At 43.9% G+C, this 19,596-nt stretch overlaps 7 protein-coding genes across 7 annotated transcripts; 2 read left to right on the top strand and 5 right to left on the bottom strand. All coding sequences in view use genetic code 12, as the record gives it.

Moving 5' to 3' along the window:
• Positions 1-680: 680 nt before the first annotated feature.
• Positions 681-2,237, bottom strand: FGR43 (Fgr43p; the record flags this gene model as incomplete). Its single annotated transcript, XM_002614371.2, has 1 exon — positions 681-2,237. One exon carries the CDS (start codon positions 2,235-2,237, stop codon positions 681-683), a length of 1,557 nt encoding a protein of 518 aa, XP_002614417.2.
• Positions 2,238-3,701: 1,464 nt separating this feature from the next.
• Positions 3,702-4,664, top strand: PTC1 (type 2C protein phosphatase; the record flags this gene model as incomplete). Its single annotated transcript, XM_002614372.2, has 1 exon — positions 3,702-4,664. The coding sequence occupies one exon, from the start codon at positions 3,702-3,704 to the stop codon at positions 4,662-4,664; it is 963 nt and encodes a 320-aa protein (XP_002614418.1).
• An 863-nt stretch (positions 4,665-5,527) lies between these two features.
• CRP1 (Crp1p) lies at positions 5,528-9,298 on the bottom strand (the record flags this gene model as incomplete). The annotated part of the gene is made up of 1 exon (XM_002614373.2): positions 5,528-9,298. One exon carries the CDS (start codon positions 9,296-9,298, stop codon positions 5,528-5,530), a length of 3,771 nt encoding a protein of 1,256 aa, XP_002614419.2.
• A 639-nt stretch (positions 9,299-9,937) lies between these two features.
• Positions 9,938-10,633, bottom strand: FOB63_004385 (uncharacterized protein; the record flags this gene model as incomplete). The annotated part of the gene is made up of 1 exon (XM_002614374.2): positions 9,938-10,633. The coding sequence occupies one exon, from the start codon at positions 10,631-10,633 to the stop codon at positions 9,938-9,940; it is 696 nt and encodes a 231-aa protein (XP_002614420.2).
• A 957-nt stretch (positions 10,634-11,590) lies between these two features.
• FOB63_004384 (uncharacterized protein) lies at positions 11,591-13,093 on the top strand (the record flags this gene model as incomplete). Its single annotated transcript, XM_002614375.2, has 1 exon — positions 11,591-13,093. The coding sequence occupies one exon, from the start codon at positions 11,591-11,593 to the stop codon at positions 13,091-13,093; it is 1,503 nt and encodes a 500-aa protein (XP_002614421.2).
• A 402-nt stretch (positions 13,094-13,495) lies between these two features.
• Positions 13,496-14,143, bottom strand: SVP26 (uncharacterized protein; the record flags this gene model as incomplete). The annotated part of the gene is made up of 1 exon (XM_002614376.2): positions 13,496-14,143. One exon carries the CDS (start codon positions 14,141-14,143, stop codon positions 13,496-13,498), a length of 648 nt encoding a protein of 215 aa, XP_002614422.1.
• Positions 14,144-14,306: 163 nt separating this feature from the next.
• On the bottom strand, positions 14,307-19,538 carry PLD1 (phospholipase D; the record flags this gene model as incomplete). The annotated part of the gene is made up of 1 exon (XM_002614377.2): positions 14,307-19,538. The coding sequence occupies one exon, from the start codon at positions 19,536-19,538 to the stop codon at positions 14,307-14,309; it is 5,232 nt and encodes a 1,743-aa protein (XP_002614423.2).
• Between the last annotated feature and the right edge of the window lie 58 nt (positions 19,539-19,596).

Genomic DNA, 19,596 nt, shown 5'->3' with positions numbered 1-19,596 from the left:
ACATTCAATCAAAGTGGATCTACACGGTGAAATGTCACATGTTGATGAAGGCTTATTCAAGCATCAAGACTTCTTCGGTCTACATCTTTGTACGCTTTATTCAATTATGTTTCTACACCCTGAGATATTGAAGCCCTTTCTTAAAATCTAGGTCAAGTGAAGAACACATCTCTTGTTAGGTGCAATTCGTCAAGTAATCTAGAATTATCGTGGGAGAAAGGAGAAAAGTTACATTTCCAACTACGAAAAGGGTAGCTGATACTATCGTATGTAGCTGATATATCCTGATTCATTTACCGTATCGCTTAGATAGCTAGACGATAGAAGAATACAGCCTCATAATCGGCTTCGCTCATAATCTGTTTTTTGAACATTGTTAATTGGCTTTAGCATTTGTATGAACTAATGAATTGCTCAATGGAATAGGGTGTACATTGTGCTTCATGTTACTATAGATCCATAAGCTATTGGAACTCAATGTTGATATTTGATATCAAGGTTGAGCATTGTTCTCTTCGTTCCATTGCATTTATATTCTGATAATGGAAGTCTCTTCCATGCATACCACAAAAAAAAAGATAGAAGTCTTCATCTCATAGAAAGCACCAGATCACTCTCGCAGTTTGGTTGTTTTGTCTGTTACTTCTATGGTAGAAGTGATCTGCCTTTCTTAAAGCAGTCTAAGTCTCATTTTTCTCCTGAGTCTCTGCCTCTTGAACATCTAGAGGGATGTCCCGTCCATTTACAATAAGTGCATTGCGTTGAACAGCCACTGTAAAATCTACCACGGAATATTCGACCAAACGTGGGGGACGAGCGCCATAAACTGTGTCGCGGGCAAGATACTGAGCTACGGCAGGCGCGCACTCTTCGAGACACCGCGCCAACGGGTCAGGCACAAACTGCGGAGATGGTGTACCAAAATCATTGGGGAAAAACGTACGGCGGATCCGCTGCTCGTAAAATGAACCATGCTCCCATTGTGAAATATGATCCTGGTCAAGTACCGTATAAAGGTGCGCACGAGCTTCGCCTAAGGTGGTGGGATCTCTGCATTCGAGGCGCTTAAGTGCTGGCTGCGACGCCAATACGGCGCGCCGCACAGTTTCTGCACCTATGCTACCTGAAGATTCAAAGAAAAGTACAAGATGCTCAAGCTGGCCACGAAGGTTTTCTTCAAGAGTTTGCACAATGGATTGCTCTTGGCAGGCCAAGCAGTTATCTGTGGGTCGAAGAGACAAACTGGAAAGTGACAGCGTATGGCGTGTGAGACGATATACTAGCGTAGCCTGAGGTTCATGCGGAACATGTGCTCCAGGTGATTGTTCAGTACAGCGAAGCAGAAGCGAGGTCAAATCTTCTAGCGCCACTGCAGAAGCAATGGTTTGTGCGGCAGAAGCTGAATCCCTCACATGGCCGTCTAGTTCTAAAGCTTGTAGTTGAAGTCTGTGTGGAGCCACAGCACTCAAAATGTTTATCCATGGAGGAGATGTGCGCTCGGATGTGTTGAGAAGGTTCAAGCGGCGCAAGTCGCGCGCGCCCACGGTGCGGAAAGCCAAGGTTCGAAGCGGTGCATCCACAAGAGCTGTAGCAACAGCAGCAGGATCGGCAGGCCAATCGCCACAGAGACAGATTTCTGCGAGGTGGGAGGATTTGGCTGCCAAGAAAACGGGCGCAGGACACGCTAAACAAACGGCATTGGGAAGCAATACACGAATTTCGGGCAGATTAACATAAACATCCGTCGGGCGGGTGCATGCTAACAAGCGCACTAAAAGGTCGCACACATCCTGCGGGCGTTGTTTGGCACCAACTTTCTCGGCCTGCGCCTCGAGGTTTTTTTCCTGGCGCGCCCCGTTCTCCAGATACACTGTCCGCACCAAAGAAGCCAACTTGCAACTTCGTTCAAGCAGCAATACCAACCTCTCAAGCTTTTCTGTTCTCACTGCAGTGCCACAGGCTCTTCCCCACTCATTTAAGTGGTCACGCGCATACGCCAATGCCATTGTGTCGTCGGTCACTATGATCTTGCGGTACAAATATGCTGCGGACGGTAAGTAAAGGTACTTACATGTCACACATAGAGCAAGAAGCGCTTGCGTAGGTAGTTGCTCAGCGATTTGAATTAGGACGGACAAGGGCAACTGCTCAAGTGAAAGTTTGGCGGGAGGAGCTGGAGGATATGCCCAATTTCGAGGACGGAACGCCGACAGACGTCGACGAGCTTCAACAACCATGGGAGTAGTCAATGCAATGAGACAATTGCGTCTTTACCAAGTCTATGGACTTATAGTTGGGTTGAAAACTTAGAATGTAGAATGTAGTGCCTGTTGATTCTGTTTCCCCTAGACTGATTAGATGCCCTTGGACGCAGTAACTGCTGGCGGTTCTCTCAATTGAAAACGTTTGAGGTGCTTCTCTCAGTCACTGGACTTAATTATTCTTCTTCTTTATAAATCGTGGATCTTTATGGTTGGTCTTTTTTCCTTTGTGGCTCTCGTTCTTGGGATTTGAATGTGGAGCTTATCGCTATTGATAACGCGCGTTAGATGCAGCTCCACGGCTGGACGCTCCTATCTCAGAAAGCTCAACATCGTTTCGATTATATAGTGTGATTGAAGAATGGAATACAGCTTCCATTTACTACTGAAAATTGTACATTGCTGATTGGGTTTTACTTGTTTTTGAAGTTTTGTTCACTCCCTGCAAAAGCGAGAGATAGGTGCGAATGGACTTGGCTAATTAGCTAGCACTAGATTCTTTTTTTCGAGCTGGTCCTTGTTCATTTCAATTTCATTCAAGATACTTACTTGTATCTTTGATCTTTTATTTGATACCGCGTGGCAACCTTGTAATGCTGTGAAAGCAGTCCAAAAGCATAATGAGCTTGCTTCGCAATTACGCAGCAGTAACAACATTAATGGCACATTTCGGACGCCAATGACTCGGCCTTGCATCTAGCAACTTTCCTCCTTAAACCTTAATACCATTACTTGACCGGAAAACCTGGAATGTGCTTCATTCCACTTCTTTTAGAATAGGTAGAGCTACATGGTTTCTAGGCATTTGAATGGCCTTGAACTTTTCGGTGCTCAAAACTTTGCATCTTTGCTCGCACTTGTTCAACAAACCCATCTAATAGTAGTTTTTCCATCGCACAGTAATGAATTTCTGATTAAGCTTGCGCTCACAGTTCTACATTTATGGCTGCTCCTTCTCACATCTACAATTTTTCCCCATATTTTTGTCTTATTATAAACACATTGGTCCATTTACGCTGACTTGCAAAGCACAAACACCTTGTTGGGCATGCTTAGCCCCCAAGTGTGAAAATAGCATTTAGGCTTTCAGGCACGGTGCCTGGAACCTGCAGGGGCTTCTGTTCCTTGCGTACATGTGGATGGTGACTTCCTCATCCGGATGACAGCAAATAATTATTTCCAAAGATCTTCACAAGCAGAAACGGTTATACAATCACCAAGAAAGAAGAGAAGAAAGCCGATTCTATCACACAAAGTGGACCTGGAACGGGCCAAAAAATGGGAAATACTAAACCCACTAATGGTGACTGCACCCGTACCCCAGATCGCACAAGTATCTTGCAGAAACTATTCCCCAGACTCTGAAACTGCCCCGTTTTTTCTTACATTTGTTTTCCTTTAAAACACCTTTTCTGCTTTATATTCTGCCGAAGCATCAATATGACATCACCAAATGATGGCGCTCGCTCGCCTGCTCCGCCCGATCCGTTTCAAGGCCTTCTGTTTCTGGTTGGGGTAGCGGAAAACAAAAACTTGTCGTATCGCTCAAAAATGGAAGATGTCCACACCTATGTGGCAAACTTTGCGGAGCGCCTTGATTGGGGCTACTTTGCCATCTTTGACGGCCACGCCGGGAAACAGGCTGCAAGGTGGTGTGGTAACAATTTGCACGTGCTCTTGGAGAACGAGATTCTTGCTCGCGAAGCAGAAAAAGAGAAGTCTCCCTATGACATCAAGGAATTGCTCCATACAGTGTTCATACGCGCAGACGAGCGTATAGAAGAAGAGGGGTTCGGCTCTTCCGGAAGCACCGCGGCTGTCGCCGTGTTGCGCTGGGAAACAGACCAAAAAGATCTGGTTGAAGGTTCTGCCGGACGCGCTCTGGAAACATCTGGCTACGACTTTGTGCCCACGAAGCAGCATCGCCGCGTGTTATACACGGCCAATGTGGGAGATCTGAGGATCGTTCTTTGTCGGGGTGGCCGTCTGTACCGGTTGACGTATGATCACAAAGCTTCTGACCAAAGCGAAGTTGCAAGAGTTCGTGATCTGGGCGGACTCGTACTTAAAAACCGCGTCAATGGGGTTTTAGCAGTCACACGTGCATTGGGAGATGCGTATATCAAGACGTTAGTCACCGGGAAGCCTTTTACAACGTCGACGGAGATTACACGCGAAGACGAGTTCCTAATATTGGCATGTGACGGCGTTTGGGACGTGATCTCCGACCACACTGCGTGCCGTCTCGTGCACGATGTGTTTGAACGTCAGCGCCAGGCCGGAGAGCCATATGACCCGCCGGCGGCGGCTCGTAAACTCTGCCAATTGGCTATAGAAAAAGCATCGACAGATAATGTGACTGTGATGGTGGTGAAGCTTGATCCAAATATTTTGCCAGCTTAGGCGTGGGTGAATATTATAGGAGCATTTCCATCCAGTCACATCGTTGTGCCATCTACCATGTCATTTGATCAACTTTCACATTTAATCCACACAACTCATTCACATCACTCACATTCAACCACCAATCGAATGTCAGGATTGGCTTTTTTTAGCATATAGGAGCCAGAAATCAAATCATCCAGCAAAAATGTGTTTCTTGAGCTAAAGAATGCTTCATAGACTTTCAATGTGCACCGATCTCTATACAATAGTAAATCAAATAATTTAAACATAGACGCAATGAAGAACTACTCAATCACCGTTTCAATATTCCTCCTTTTGTTCGCAGGATTAATTTATTTAGAATACTAGGTTCCTAAATAGTTTTATTAGGCTTTGTTTTCCACAAGGACACAGGATTGAAATTGAGGAACAAGGGTTGAATACATTGGTCGTGGCACTGTGTGCATAGGGAAAGGCTGCTTCTGCCGGTTGAATTATGCCAGCTATTTGGTTGAAGCATCTCAATCGTCTGTATTCCGATTCTAATCCACCAAGCCAGTTGTGCAAATCTCACAGTTACCTAAGACAATCTAGAGGAAGGTTGAAGTAAAATAGTCTGTAATCCTTTCCGTCTTGCCTATTCTTTATTTCAATACCCAATCCCAGCTTTATCAATCGAAGGATTACATTGTTTTATTACTTTCACGTAGCTATTCGCCAGACAACTGGTAAATATTTCAAGGCATGCAAGTACCCTGGCACAGTTTTTTTAGATGCGGTAAAACATTCTTGATCACTGTCGCTCGAACTCGTAACACTCAATATCTATGCGCAATATGATCGATATTCCCTAACCCATTAAATTATATCCACTATACTCATTAAACCTCGTACACATTAACATTCGTCTCCTTCTCAGGGGCTTCCACAAATTGTTCACTTCGTATCTTGGGCCGGTACAAACCTAGGAGTAAACTGCTGGTAACAACACTCAAGGAAGATGCAGCCATGGCAGCACTAGCCCATACTGGGCTTAGCCTCAGATTATTGATTGGATAAATCACGCCTGCAGCAATGGGGATTCCAATCACGTTGTATACTAAACTCCAGCAGAAATTGAACTTGATGCGCCGGAAAACAACTTTGGCTAAATCAAGAAGCGTACAAAGTGTCACGATAGGATGCACTTTGTTTAATAAAATGAAATCGCTCAGAGTAACCGCCAAATCTGCACCACTAGATAAAGCAATACCAACATTAGCAGCTGCCAACGCTGGCGCATCATTGATTCCATCGCCAACCATTGCTACTACTGCACCGTCTCTTTGTTGAAGCAGCTCGACAATATTCTTTTTTTCATGAGGTAAAATCTCACTGACAACATTCTCTTGCTTAATACCTATCTCATGTGCAATAGCAGCTGCCGTGAGTTTATTGTCTCCGGTTATCATCCAACTTTCGATTCCACGATTCTTCAAATGCTCAACAACAGCACATGCTTCTGGTCTTACTTCATCCCGACATGCCATCATTGCAGCTAGATGAAACTCTTTATCTCCGTATATGCGTTCACACTTGATAGCCAAATTCATAACTGATTTCCGGTTCTTTTTCCAATAGTCTAAAAGACTCTGTTGCACTCGGGTGATTTCCACATTATGGTCGTTAAGCATGGCTTCGTTGCCCAAAACAGCAAACTTGGGTTTATACTTTCTCCAGAAACTGTCGCCATCGTCATCATAATGCACAATCTTACCCTTTAAACCTTTTCCAGGTACGGTTTCGACTTGTGGGATTCTGACTGACGATAAATGCACGTCTTGCTTCGTTTCGTAATTACTGACAAAGTCCTTGACAGCAGTCGCAATTGGATGTTTGGATGCCAATTCTAAATCTCTGACTGTTTGCAAAGCAATCTTGTGTAAAGCTGGGACGTGAGATGTCTTAACTGCTGATGAGACGAAAGCAAAATCAGTAGTTTTCATTTCACCACAGGTCAAAGTTCCTGTCTTGTCGAAGCATACCAAATTAATAGCGGCGGCATCCTGAAAGGCTGCACCTCCGCCTCTAGCTAGAATTCCATTCTTCGCCGCCAAGCCAGATCCCACGAATAAGGCGGTCGGAGCAGCAAGGCCAATCCCGCAGGGGCATGCTATGACGAATACAGCAATTGCAAACTCCAAGCTCCAAACTGCCCAGCCTCCAACATCGATGTCCAAATAACTATCCGGAAGTGCGCCCGAATAAGCAAGCCCTAACCAGATAATCCACGTTAAGATAGCTATAAACACAATGATGGGGACAAAGTAACCAGTAATAGCATCGGCCACTCTCTGTATGGGAGCCTTCTTCATTTGACCATCACGGACTGTGTTTATAATTTGATCAATCAACGAGTCTCCATCGACACTTAAAATCTTGGCGATAACAGCGTTGTTTCCCACATTCACGGTTCCAGAAAACACTTGATGCCCTGGACCATGCTTGACAGCATGGGATTCTCCGGTAAGAGCAGACTCATCGAATTCAGAATCACCTTGGACGATCACACAATCCACTGCAGGAGATTCACCAGTAGAAATACGGACGTAGTCGCCCGAATCAAGAAGCGACACATCGACAAGACTATCATTTTTGTAAGTATAATTACCACTTTTTCCATCTTGTTCGCGGTCGACAAGTGTAACTTTCGACACCTTCATTGAGCCTAAACTTGCCACAGCATCACTTGTCTTTGCTTTAGAGATACTTTCAAGAACTCGGCCAATCAACAAAAAAAAAGTCAAGAATACGACAGAGTCAAAATATGTTGTATGGAATCCCATATCGTGTGCTGATATCCGCGAAGAAAGTCCTAGCAAGACTAAACTGGCAACATACGCAACGGTTGTACCTAATGACATAAGCAAGTTCATGGATCCAAATTTGAGGAAGCGTTTCCTATAAGAGTTTTTGTGCATCCAAAGTGAACTTACTTCTTTTATAGCCTTTTTGTGAAAGATATCCGTGGCAAAAAAGTAAACAGGAGTACTCAAGAAGAAGACAATCCACATCACTCGTGAGACATTTCCAACCCATAAAGGCTCTTCAAGCCACTTACGGAAACTGTTTTTCTTGGAGAGTAAGGACATTCCCAAAATACCGAAGATAAATGTTGGAATCCCGATAACTGTAGCAAGAATAAGTCTTTTTGCAACCTGCCATGTTTCTTGTCTCGTAATTCTTCTCAACTGTTCATCCATAGACACGTTTTCCTTAAGTTTGCAGCTGAAAGATGAATGATTGTTAGGGTCAACAATGTAGCCAACTTCTGTGTCAGCTGGATGGAGGTGATTTAAGTCTGCCAAAAAGCGTCTCACATTGACCTTGCTTTCGTAATCGGGTACATAAGTAATAGTAACAGACGGTTGGATTAAAGTAACCGCCTCATTGATAGTCACTGCTGCTTTGAAACTGTCAAGATATCTCATTATGGCCTCGCAGCATTTGGGCGAAGATATGCCTTCGACATCTATGGTGATTGTTCTTGATGACAGCTTTCTTGATGTAACATTGATTTCTTCTTTTTTGACAAGCTCAAAGTCGAAACCGCAATCTTCAATGACTTCCTGTAATTTCAAGAAGTTCTCGTTGTCAACGTTATTGGACTCAATAACGAAATGACCCATCTTAGTGATAGCGTCAATTCCGGCGTCTGTTACAAATGGAAGCTTGTTAACAGCTGACATGACTGTATTCACGCACGCAGCACATGTGATTCCACCAATGACTGCCGTAATCTTTTCGTGAACTTTCTGCAGAGCTGGCAGTACCTCAATAAGTTGGCAAGTAAAGCCTGCATCATCCACAGCTCCGACAATTTTGTTGATGAGTTGCTTATTGGGAACAATAACAGCTGCCATATGCTGTATTAAATTAACTGATACTGTTTCTTCTTCCTCATTGATCGGAATATTCTGTTCTTCAAACAATGCTTCTATAGCACCTGTAACTGATTGGACACATGCAGCACATGTCATTCCTGTTACAGAAAAAACCGCACGATATTTTTCGGTAACTTGCGGTGATGTATTTTTCGTTAGAGGCATGCTTGACTCTGAAGTGGAAGGATCAACATATTCCTTCTCTTCCGTTCGGGCTGACTTTTGCAACTTGGATGTTTCCTTCTCTAAGGCATGCGCTCTCTTTTCTTCTGCGGCCTTTTCTTGACAGTAGCTGCATATATGAGCATGGTTTCGTTCACCTTGGACTTGCAAAAGCTTATCCCATAAGCCAGTAATGTTGGCAATGACTTGTGGACCACGAGACTTCTTTTCGTAAAATGGTGCAGAAGTCACTGGTTTCCCATCAAGCTCCATTTCCCATGATAGAACCGAAAAGCCAGCTTTGCGAAGCCCATTAAGAATTTCCTTTGTAGCAAGCAGCAAATCAGACAGATTCAAATCGCCAGTGCAATGGTAATACAAATCGAGTTGACCACCTAGTAAGCGGTAGAAGATCTCGTATGGAGGCAGACTCAAAATGCTTCTCCTTTTTGGCGGAGATGTAAAATCTTTGAGTTGAAAGCGCCTCGCTACTATCTGTCGCACTGCCACTTGACAATTGGGACAATGCACATTAGCGATACTAACATCAAGGTGCTGAACAGACATTGCCAATAAGTGATAGGGCCAAAGTACGCTTTTAAAAGAGAAGACAAAAAATATTTTGCTCTACCATCCCAAAACCCGTATATAAGGGTTTTGAGTGATTAGTGCGGTTAGCGCGTTTATCGCCGTGCAGAACGCTTTGTCTAAAACGATGTGCGGCGATGTATGCATGCAACGCAAAAGTGTCTCAGTTCCTCTCCCTGATGTGGCTTATCTGGCTGATCATTTATTGCCACCAGAAATGTGTCTCCTTGACTTGCCACATGAGTCAGCTTTTTCATTTTTTTGGTTTTCCTTCTCTCGTTTGGCCTTTACTCTTGAAATGATCTTTTGATCGGTTAAGCCACAATATTGTATGTTTAGCCGGTAACAATGTGTCTGGAAGGGAAATGAAGCTGACAATCAGAGTGCGCGTGAAATGGAATTTCAGATCGCTGTTCGGTTAACAAACCTCTTGAGCTTTTCCATAGGACTGATATTACAACCAGCACAAGGAAATGGGTTAACGCATATGAATGCGGTAAAGTATGCCCATCCCAGATATTGCTAAAAGTCGAAATGAGCATCACTAATATCCACTGCGAAGATACTGAGAGTGGTAGAATATGTGGCTTATGAGCACTGTAGAGGACAGCACGTTCACTATGAAGACACAATCTCCTCGGATTGTTCGAGATCCACACGTATCGCTACCAAAGCAACAATAATCCCAGTTAAGCCTGCCAATCTTTCGCCCGCTGTGTGGAAAAACACGCTCGTGATGCAAAACTCTGTAAACCATATCGTCATGAGCAAAGCGGAAAGTATCCAGAGCACTGTTCGGCGACCGCTTGGCGCTTGGCAGTTGGCAACATGCCAGAGCAAAAGAAATTGGCTCAGAAGAAAGTAATAATGTGACAGGACGTCAAAACCATCTATCCACGAGCAATTTACGCACTGTAGGCATTCACGCATCGTTAGACGCCTCTTTTCGCCATTGTCTGCCACACAATGCCCGCCCGATATTCTGTTTATCCGTTCAACAATCAGTGGGCCGAAAAACCAAGCTTGGAAAACAATGGCGCATGCAGAATTCAAGGCGTATGCGAAAAACGGCAGGCGGAGCTTACGCCGGGCCGAGATAATAAGGCCAAAGTAAGCAGCAGTAAACCACCAGTAGCCAAAACGTACAAAAATCGCGTTGAGTGATGTCAATCCCACATTCTCGGTGATAAGTTGCCTGTGTGTTCGCCCAAATGTGCCGAGAGGTAATGTGACAAGAAAGACAAGCACAAATACAAGTGACGGCCAAGCAGCATTTCGGAGCTCCATGGAAAATGTTTTGGCAACAGTGGCCATGTGTGTATGAGTAGATAAGCTTTAGGTGAGCGTGGTTTTTGTGCGACATTCTTCATGTGGAGAAGGCAGCGCGAGGTTATTCAATTCATGTTCTTCTATGCAGCTTGCAATAGTTTATTATTATCTTCCTCATCTTTGCTGTGATTTTTTTTTTCTTCTTTTCCGCAAGTTGTCATTCGTTAGGTTGGAAAAAATAGTAATGAAGGACTTTACCACAATAAGCCTCGTACAATGGATTGCGAAATTGCTGGCAGTGAAATGCATAAACGATCACTGCGAACCGTAGTCAAAATATGCTCGGGAAAACGCCTACTAACCACAATGGATAGGATTTCGCGACATGCTTGATATCGAAGCTTCTCTGGAATGCAAGCCATGATGTTGTCAGGAACGGTGCAGCGACGCTATTCACGACAGGGATCTATCTTTAGATGTAGAATTATTTTTTTGGCTTTGAGTCGTTTGGAAAAGCTTCCGAAGAGACCCATTGTTTTCGGGTAAGAAAGTGCCAGTTAGCTCAAGTCCGCGTGTCATCGCCATTCAGAAGAGCCTATTTAATATGCTTTTAGTGATGCATTTACACTGCATAAATAATGATCTATGTTCCAACAGGACTGCTACAATTTCTTATTACCGTTAGTCCATATGGCACTTGAGGTATTGTAATGCATGTTGGTTGGAACGTTATTGGAGTGTTCCTCCAGGTACTATGGTATCTCTTCGTATGCTAGCAATCAGGCGAATTTTGTATACCTGCGCTCAATGTCTTTTTGGTTTCGCCTGGAAGAGCTCGTATCCAATTATCATGCTCTTTTTATCCCCACCATGTTTTACATTGTAGTGCAAGTTGCGAATATAGACCGGTAAGAACTGCAGGACGATAAGCTGATACAAGCGCACGTGACTGCCACCATTAGTAACCAACAACGCTAAACCTTCTTCACTTGCCAGCGGACAATGATATCCTCACGTCTATTTCCTCGGCTAGTAAGGCCATCTCTCTTGGTTTCGTTCCGTGGCGTGGCTACTCAAAGCTCCAATCCGCAGTTGAAGTTTCCATGTCTCGAACACTTGGAGAGAAAGACACAGCAATTGGAAAAATCCCATTTGGAAAGGAAAGCTCAGGGTGCACAGGGTGTTGATGCTGATGCTGAAGCGTGTCTGGACATCAATTCGTTAGAAGGTGGACCCGAACCGGCATACTCCAAAGTTGTCACTGGATTTGAACTCTACTCGAGCAATAAACCCATATTCTTTGATAATGGTGGACATTTGCCCGAGTATCAGATTGCCTACGAAACATGGGGCACGCTTTCTCCTGCGAAGGATAATATGATTTTAGTTCACACAGGGCTTTCGGCTTCATCGCATGCTAAATCTCAACCAAAAAACGAAAAGAGTGGCTGGTGGGAAAACTTTATTGGTCCAGGCCGCTACATCGACACCGACAAGTATTTTGTCGTCTGCACAAATGTTTTAGGCGGCTGTTATGGCTCTACTGGGCCCTCCTCTATGGATCCTGCCGACAACAAGCATTATGGAACTAGATTCCCCATTATAACCGTTAACGATATGGTCCGGGCACAACGTGAACTTGTGCGGGACGTTTTCGGTGTAGAGAAATTGCATGCATCCGTGGGAGCTTCAATGGGTGGAATGCAGCTGTTGGCATATGCCTGGGAGTTTCCAGATGAGGTTGATCGCATAGTCAGTATAAGTGGATGTGCTCGGTCTCATCCATATCTGATTGCTTTGAGACATACACAAAGACAAGTATTGATGAGCGATCCCAACTGGAATAGAGGCTTCTATTATGACGGTGTACCTCCTCATATTGGAATGAAGCTTGCACGTGAGATTGCTACAGTCACATATCGCTCTGGGCCTGAGTGGGAGTCGAGATTTGGCCGTATTCGGGCGGATGAATCGAAACCTGTTGCATTTTGCCCCGACTTTTTGGTGGAAACGTACTTAGACCATGCGGGGGAAAAGTTTTGTTTGGAGTACGACGCAAACTCACTTTTGTATATTCTGAAAGCGATGGATATGTTTGACTTGGGCCGTGTGAGCCGTGAAAAAGCACTTGAAAAACGACAAGCAGCCCAGAATGCCTTCTACGATAAGAAAAACGAGAATGTGTCCGAAACTGTTCCTAGTGAACCATACCAGGAGCAGATTCGAAACTCTACTGTCACCCCAGAAGAAGCATTGTCGGACTTGAAGGAAGGTATGCGGAAAATCTCTGACAAGAGAGTTTTGGTTGTTGGTGTGGAGTCAGACATTTTGTTCCCAGTGTGGCAACAGCGAGAAATCGCTGAAGTGTTGAAAGCTACGAGTTCTAACCCTGACCATATTTCATACTTTGAATTGGGCACTGATGTTAGCAATTATGGACATGACACTTTCTTATTGAGCTTGGATCATATCGGACCACCAGTAAAGGACTTTTTGGGAAATTAGTATTCCTATTTAATGAATGACGAATACGATAAAGCATTTCGTAAGGGTTGATGACTCTATTCTTTCCGTACATTTAAGAAACTAGCACTGTGAACAGTACAATTTTGATGATCGATATTGGAGATAAATGGAATATGAATTCGCAGAATGGCCTTCATCAAATGCAACATACATAATATTGTTAATGATAACTACAAAGCTCAAAGTATTAAGAAGCAATCTTTGAATTTATGCTATTCATCTTTCTGAGAAAGTCAACCTTATTCTTGAATTATCCTTCATATCGAAGTTTATGCATTAGTATTAACAATTTGTACTATATTCCGCCAAAAGGAGAGCTTGCCCGGGGCCATTCCCAGATATTCGAACCATATTCGTAACTTCTCATAATTAGCATTGTAACTAGGCAATAACTCCATACAGGCGGTCCAACTCGTAGCCTAACTTCCTGCTGAATGCGAATACAGAATCCCTTATCTTCACAACAACGACTTTAGCCAACCCATTGTTCTTTTTCTTTGTTTCTGGATTATTCTCCATGTGCTGAGGAAGCAAATTGTCATGAGCGCTTAAGGACACGAAAAGAGCAAACGGAACAAGCCACACCACCAAACCGAAAAAGGAACAAACCTCTGTGAACAGCGGAATTCGTGGTGGTTGGTAGTCTGGATTCAACCTCACATCCAATGGTGGGATATATGGATTGTGGAAATGCTCAAACCACAAGAAATGGTTGGCAATAACCAAGACACATGAAAGAAGAAAAATGGGGGACGTGAATTGCACGTAGGGAAACTTCTCCAAGTTCCGCATGTAAATCAAGTAAGAAACAACCAGGAATGCAGTCAACTTGAAGGGAAAGGAATCAAATAGCCACAAAAGGATAAGTAGCACAATGATGGCTTGTATCATTCTTTTGAGGAAGCGTTTTGTTGGTTCGGTATGTTCTTCCACCATTTCCGAAATATAATAGAGGCCCAGCGCAATAGCTAGGACAAGAAAAAGGAAACCCAATACAACTCCAACATACGAAAGTAATTGCAAGAACATGTAGGGAAGGTAGTGAAATGAAACAGGATTAAAGATCAGAACAGTTGCTTCCCGAGCTTATTTGAACGTGAAGTACATTTACATGTCGTTTCGTACCGCGACATAGAACAGGATGTGCACACAGTTGCACACGGTGCAATACTTCCATGCATTTAATAGTATACTAGTCATAAATTTCGATAGGAGGTATCCGGTCCGTGTTGAAAAACCAATTTCCTCCCTCAAGCTCCCGCAGCAACCAATCAACTGGAAACAACACAAGATGCCCGTGAATCTCTTCGAGAATTCGTTGCGCGGTGTCGCGTTCAAAAATGCGCTCGCCAGCGTGGATTTTCCTCCGAGCGCTGAAGGTGCCTGCTCGTCTTTTTCGTGCCTTGTGTCCACCAGTTTTAGTTTGTTTTTTCTCTGAAGGAACGTGGTCAGTTTTATTTCTGTCCATCTCAGGCGTAGTATCCCCTTCTTCGTTATTGCCCGTAGATTTTGGCACTTTCTTAGCGTCACCGTTTTCGCGTTCATTTTCATCATCATCATCATCCTCATCTATCTCATCATCGGTATCATCGTCATCACCTACCTCTTCGTTTTCTTCATTTTCGGCTTCGGCTATCGTATCTGTGACTGTAAAGCGTCGGCGCGAGCCATCTGCATCTCCTTTGAGTCCTGTTGGAATCTCTCCCAAAATACCGTTTTCACCTAGATAGTCTCCGATATTGATGGTAGCCTGGCTGTTTCGTCTATTGTGGCTGAGCTCAGGTCTTTCGTTTGACGAGGAGGAGCTATTGCGATGATAGCGGAACTTCCCACGCCTCAACTTCGCTTCTTCAATCTGCGAGAGCTTGAATGCTTCTTCCAATTTCATGAATCTCTTATACTCTTTCCAGTTGGCAACAAAGTCATCTGGCTGAACGTGGAAAATCATGCGGAAGATTTCACTATTCCTTCTGGCATTTTCAAACCAAATATCTTCGTAAAAATCGGGATCTAAAGGATCCTCAAAGCAGTAAGGATCGATGAATTTGGCGAAATTGTCTACTCCTGGCAGGTTTACCAGTTGAATTGCCTCACGAAGCTGACTGTTATCAAGGGACACAACAGGGATCAGTTCATTGAATTCGATGTTCGAAGTTTCGGATGCTTCATTCGCATCATCTTTCTTTCCGTTCTCTGTTGGCCCTTCTTGTTTCACCTCTAAAGCATCAACCACTTGGCCCTTCACCATTCTCTCATTCGCAGTCTCCCCACCCACTGGCATAGTGGTGGTAAATTGCTCTTCTTCATTTTCCTCTGGGATTTCTGAGCCCTGGTCGTAGATGGATGGAGGTAAACCGGCATTGACTCGTTTCATGCTTTCTTCCTCCTTCTGCTTAGTTTGGATAGCCGCAACACGTTGCAAGTAGGAGATCTTCTTCAAGAGTATCCACCGCTCTCTGTCTCTCTTGCTAAGGACTTCCTCGGATTCTTCATTCATATTTTCCGAGAGCTCATGATCATCCAGGTTTAAAAAGTCTTCGACGCTTGCAATGTCCGGTAAAAACGATTCTCCTGGGTTTGTTTCCATTACTTCTTTCGACAATTGGCGTAAGAACCTGGCGCTGTCGAGACGCCCTTTCGTGCCCATATTCGTACGGTATTTATCATGACCAATACCATACACATCTCTCTTATGATCAGTGTTATTTTGTACACGAGCATCGTAAGAGTGTTTCTTTTTGTCTCTTATACCTTTGTTGGCTTCGTGGGGTCCAGTTCTGTTGTTAAAGGAGAGCGGCAAAGATTTTGGCTCTGGACCATCGGTCGTTTTGAAATCTATTGGAACATCAAAAACTCTGGCATCAGGATTATGGAGTTTGCGGAAGTGTTTCCACCTTGGTGTGCCGTCTTTCTGTCCAAGAACAAATCTCGAAGCCATTTCGACAGCCGCAGATATTTCTAAATTGCATTGCTTCTTGAATTTACATGTAGCTGCTTCAAGTCCTTCAGGCGTTTTAGCAAATTCCTGGAATTTCTCAAACTGGCGTTCCACCACGTCCAAAGTGTCCACTGAGATTCCAAGATGTTCCCGCATGAGTCGCAACCGAAGTGTGTGAGGAAATCTCCCAACCGTATAGCTCTCTCCATCCATCGTTGTTTCAATCGTTTCACTATCCCTTACAACAGCGGCAACCTCGGAATCACGAACACCTCTCATCGACCGTTCATTGATGTTTGCGCTTCCAATAATCGCAACACGATCATCAACAATCATACACTTCGCGTGGATATAAAGCTGCTCGGTGACAAGCGAGCGGTCGGGTCCAAGAATACCCCACTTTCGCAATGAGAAGAATTGGATATAATTATCAGGATCAATCCCATATTTTCTGAGTTTGGCAAAAAGACTAGAAGAGCCTCTCGAAATCGACATGTATTCACATTGCATGACAACTCTAACAGAGGAGCCATTGGCTTCATCGACTTGAGATTCAAAACCAGGGAACAAAGGAATAATTATAATGGCTTTCCAAGTTTTGCCTTCCTTGTGGGCTCGAATGATACGATCGACAAGAGCGTCACCAATCCGATTCTTGATCTCTGTTCCATCAATGACACATGAAGTAACAAAAAACTGGTTTTCGATGTAAACAAAATGCTCAGACTCTTCAATTAATTTCAAATACGCTTGATGAATACTCTCTTCGTGCTCTTTCAAGCCAAGAGACCAATTACCAGCAGATCTAACAATCTGAACTTCGCAGGTACCATCTAATCCCATTGACTTTACTTCTTCTTCTGTCATATCAGGAGGGGGTGTAAGTAACGGAGTCAATCTGCTGGGACGCTTTTGTCGTAAGAGGTAATTCCATCTCTGAACAAAAGAACGCGATAAATCTCTAGCAACTTGACCTGACGTTACCATATGAATGTCATGCCATGGCATACGAGGAACAACTTTCCTGTCGTAGATGGTTTCATATGGCTTGTCTAAGTTGTTGAAATCCTTCACACGTGTGTTGGAATAATCCTTACCAGGGAAAACACGGAATTCTGAGAAGTCGTTGTAGCCGTACGTTTCGGGATCAAGGGTTGAGAAATCAATATGAGAATCATCAGCTAAAACATGATCAGGAGTATCGTACCGGCCGTAGCATAAATCAATTCCTCCAAGGAATGCAACGGTATAATCAACGATGCAAATTTTTTCATGATGCGCCCAGAAGTAAGTGTTTTGCAAAAGTTGGTTGGGGGATCGAATGACATGGATGTTTTCTTGATCCAAGGACAAGATCGAATGTTTCGTGTATAGGGAATCAATCGGAATCGTAGTACCAACATTTCTGTACACGATCACAAAAACCTTGACACCCTGTTGAGCTTTCCGCTGTAAAAGTCTATCGATTCTAAACTGTTGATTACCGTTGGCAGGACGGCGGAGGTAAAGTTCAGGCGAGAGCCACCAATCATGGATAAAAATCACATCCTTGGCCATTTCGATTGCCGAAGAAACAGCCCAAAAGTAATCACGAGCGTCAACAAACCATTGAGCAAAGCAGTTTTTTCTCACTGGTGCAAAAGAACCGAATCGATGCTTTTCTGCCCAGATGTTGTTTCGAAGCATTTCATTGAGTGAGTCGAGCCACAATTTCTGCTCTCTCTTCGACTTAGGAATAATCACGAGCTTTCTCTCATTATTTTCAAGAACTATTCTCAAGTGTTTGAAAACCTTGTTTTGCATCTGAGCCACAGTATTCTCATCTCCCACAATTTTCTTTTCAAAATATTCCTCTTCGTAATCCGATTCGGAGTCAAAGCCTCGGTTGTCGTTATCACCCTTGTAGTGGATTTTGAAGTAAGGATCAACAATAAAAACTTCTAGAGGTGTGGTAGAGTTGATATCCGACACGTACATGACATAAGTATTTCTGACCAAAAACCACTTTTCTGAGCGTCTATCAATCATTCCCTTGAGATCATTGGCTTTGAAATGGCCCACGCGCCATCCTTGCGACTTTGCTGATCCTCCTACATGAATAACACCTTGTTTACCGGTGTAACCAGTTTCATAACTCAAAAGAGCAGATATGGGGGACACTTCGAAAAAATGGAATAAAATATTTGACTGGGGCCGCATGGCCAAAGCCAGGGTCAAATCATTCAAATATTTCGTAATCTCTGTTAAGTATCTCTGATTGTTGAGGATTCTAACACGAAGTTGCTCTGGGGATGCAGAACTAGTTGATGAATTCGATGAGACTGTACTCAAGTGTGCTCTAAGAGTGGAGAGCCTATCACGAAAAGATTGGTTTGACATCAATGATTGATTATCTGTTTCAGCGTTCTGTAATTCCAGACGGAAATCGTGACTTGAATTGTTGGGTTCCAGTGCAAAGCCATCGAGTCGCTCTGAGATGGAAGATCTTTGTTTTTGCTTGTTTAATTTCTTTTGTTTTCTGTCACTTCGTTTTAACAGCGGAGGAACAGGGAAATGTGGAAGTTCTGATTTCAAACTGCCTTTTAAAATCAGCCATTTGAATTTCGAATGCAAGTAGAGTAAGTCTCGAGTGTTTTTCTCTACTGACCATCTCATGCGTTGGTCTGATACGCCGTACTCTAGGTCAATACGGAACTTCCGATTTTTTGTCAATGGGGACCGTGATATATCCGTGACCTTGATACCAAGGAGGTTAAGGAGAAGTGGAGCTCTGGCGATACCAAACTCGTCCTCACATAAACAAGATGCAAGTAAGCTGATTGCGGGCCCGCCCATAACCAAAGCACTTATCAATCCCTGTGCACGTTCTCTAGTTTCAGCATCCTCGTCTGCGAGTGAAATGTCGTCTTCGGCATTTTCATGAGCATGCCTGCGGTCTTTATCCTTATTCTTTTTCCTGAAGATTGTGAAGATGTTACGCGGTTTTGAGCCTTTGTCGTCGGCTGCTCCTTCATTCGAGCCCTGCTTGTTGAAGGCGGACGTATCAACAGATCCTCGGGTGAAAAAACTGGGCCGCTTCATGGCCGAAAACAGTTGCCCACTTTTTTTATGCATCTCTTTTGAAAAGTCGCTGAGCTGACCCGGCTCGGTTTCTCTTGTAGCTTCGCGTGGCTCGTTGCCAGAGTCACCTAAAACATTCTCCGACTCGTCTGGCGTAAATGGCACTTCACCCTTCTGCTGATCTTCCTCGCTATTATAGCGTGACTCTTTAGGGTCTCCGAAGATTCGAAACTGGAATGCATTACCGATCAGCTTAGCATCGTCCTGATTAGGAGATTTCCTTCCTGAGTGATGGTGCCGAGTCGGCAGAACAGGCTCAAAGCGGGAGAAAAAACTGCCGTTTCTCTTATCCACGCCTTCTTCCAGCTCCTCAGACTTCATCAGAGTTCCTTGGCTATTGGAGTTTCTTTGGTGATGCGGGGCCATTGTGCTACTCTAATTCTATGAAGCGAGTATGTTATTACTTCTTTGAGTGCGGTGTGCA

This window comes from Clavispora lusitaniae, assembly GCF_014636115.1.
Source record: "Clavispora lusitaniae strain FDAARGOS_655 chromosome Unknown tig00000223_pilon, whole genome shotgun sequence".
Taxonomy (NCBI): Eukaryota; Fungi; Ascomycota; class Pichiomycetes; order Serinales; family Metschnikowiaceae; genus Clavispora; species Clavispora lusitaniae.
This window is presented reverse-complemented; position numbering and strand designations above follow the sequence as displayed.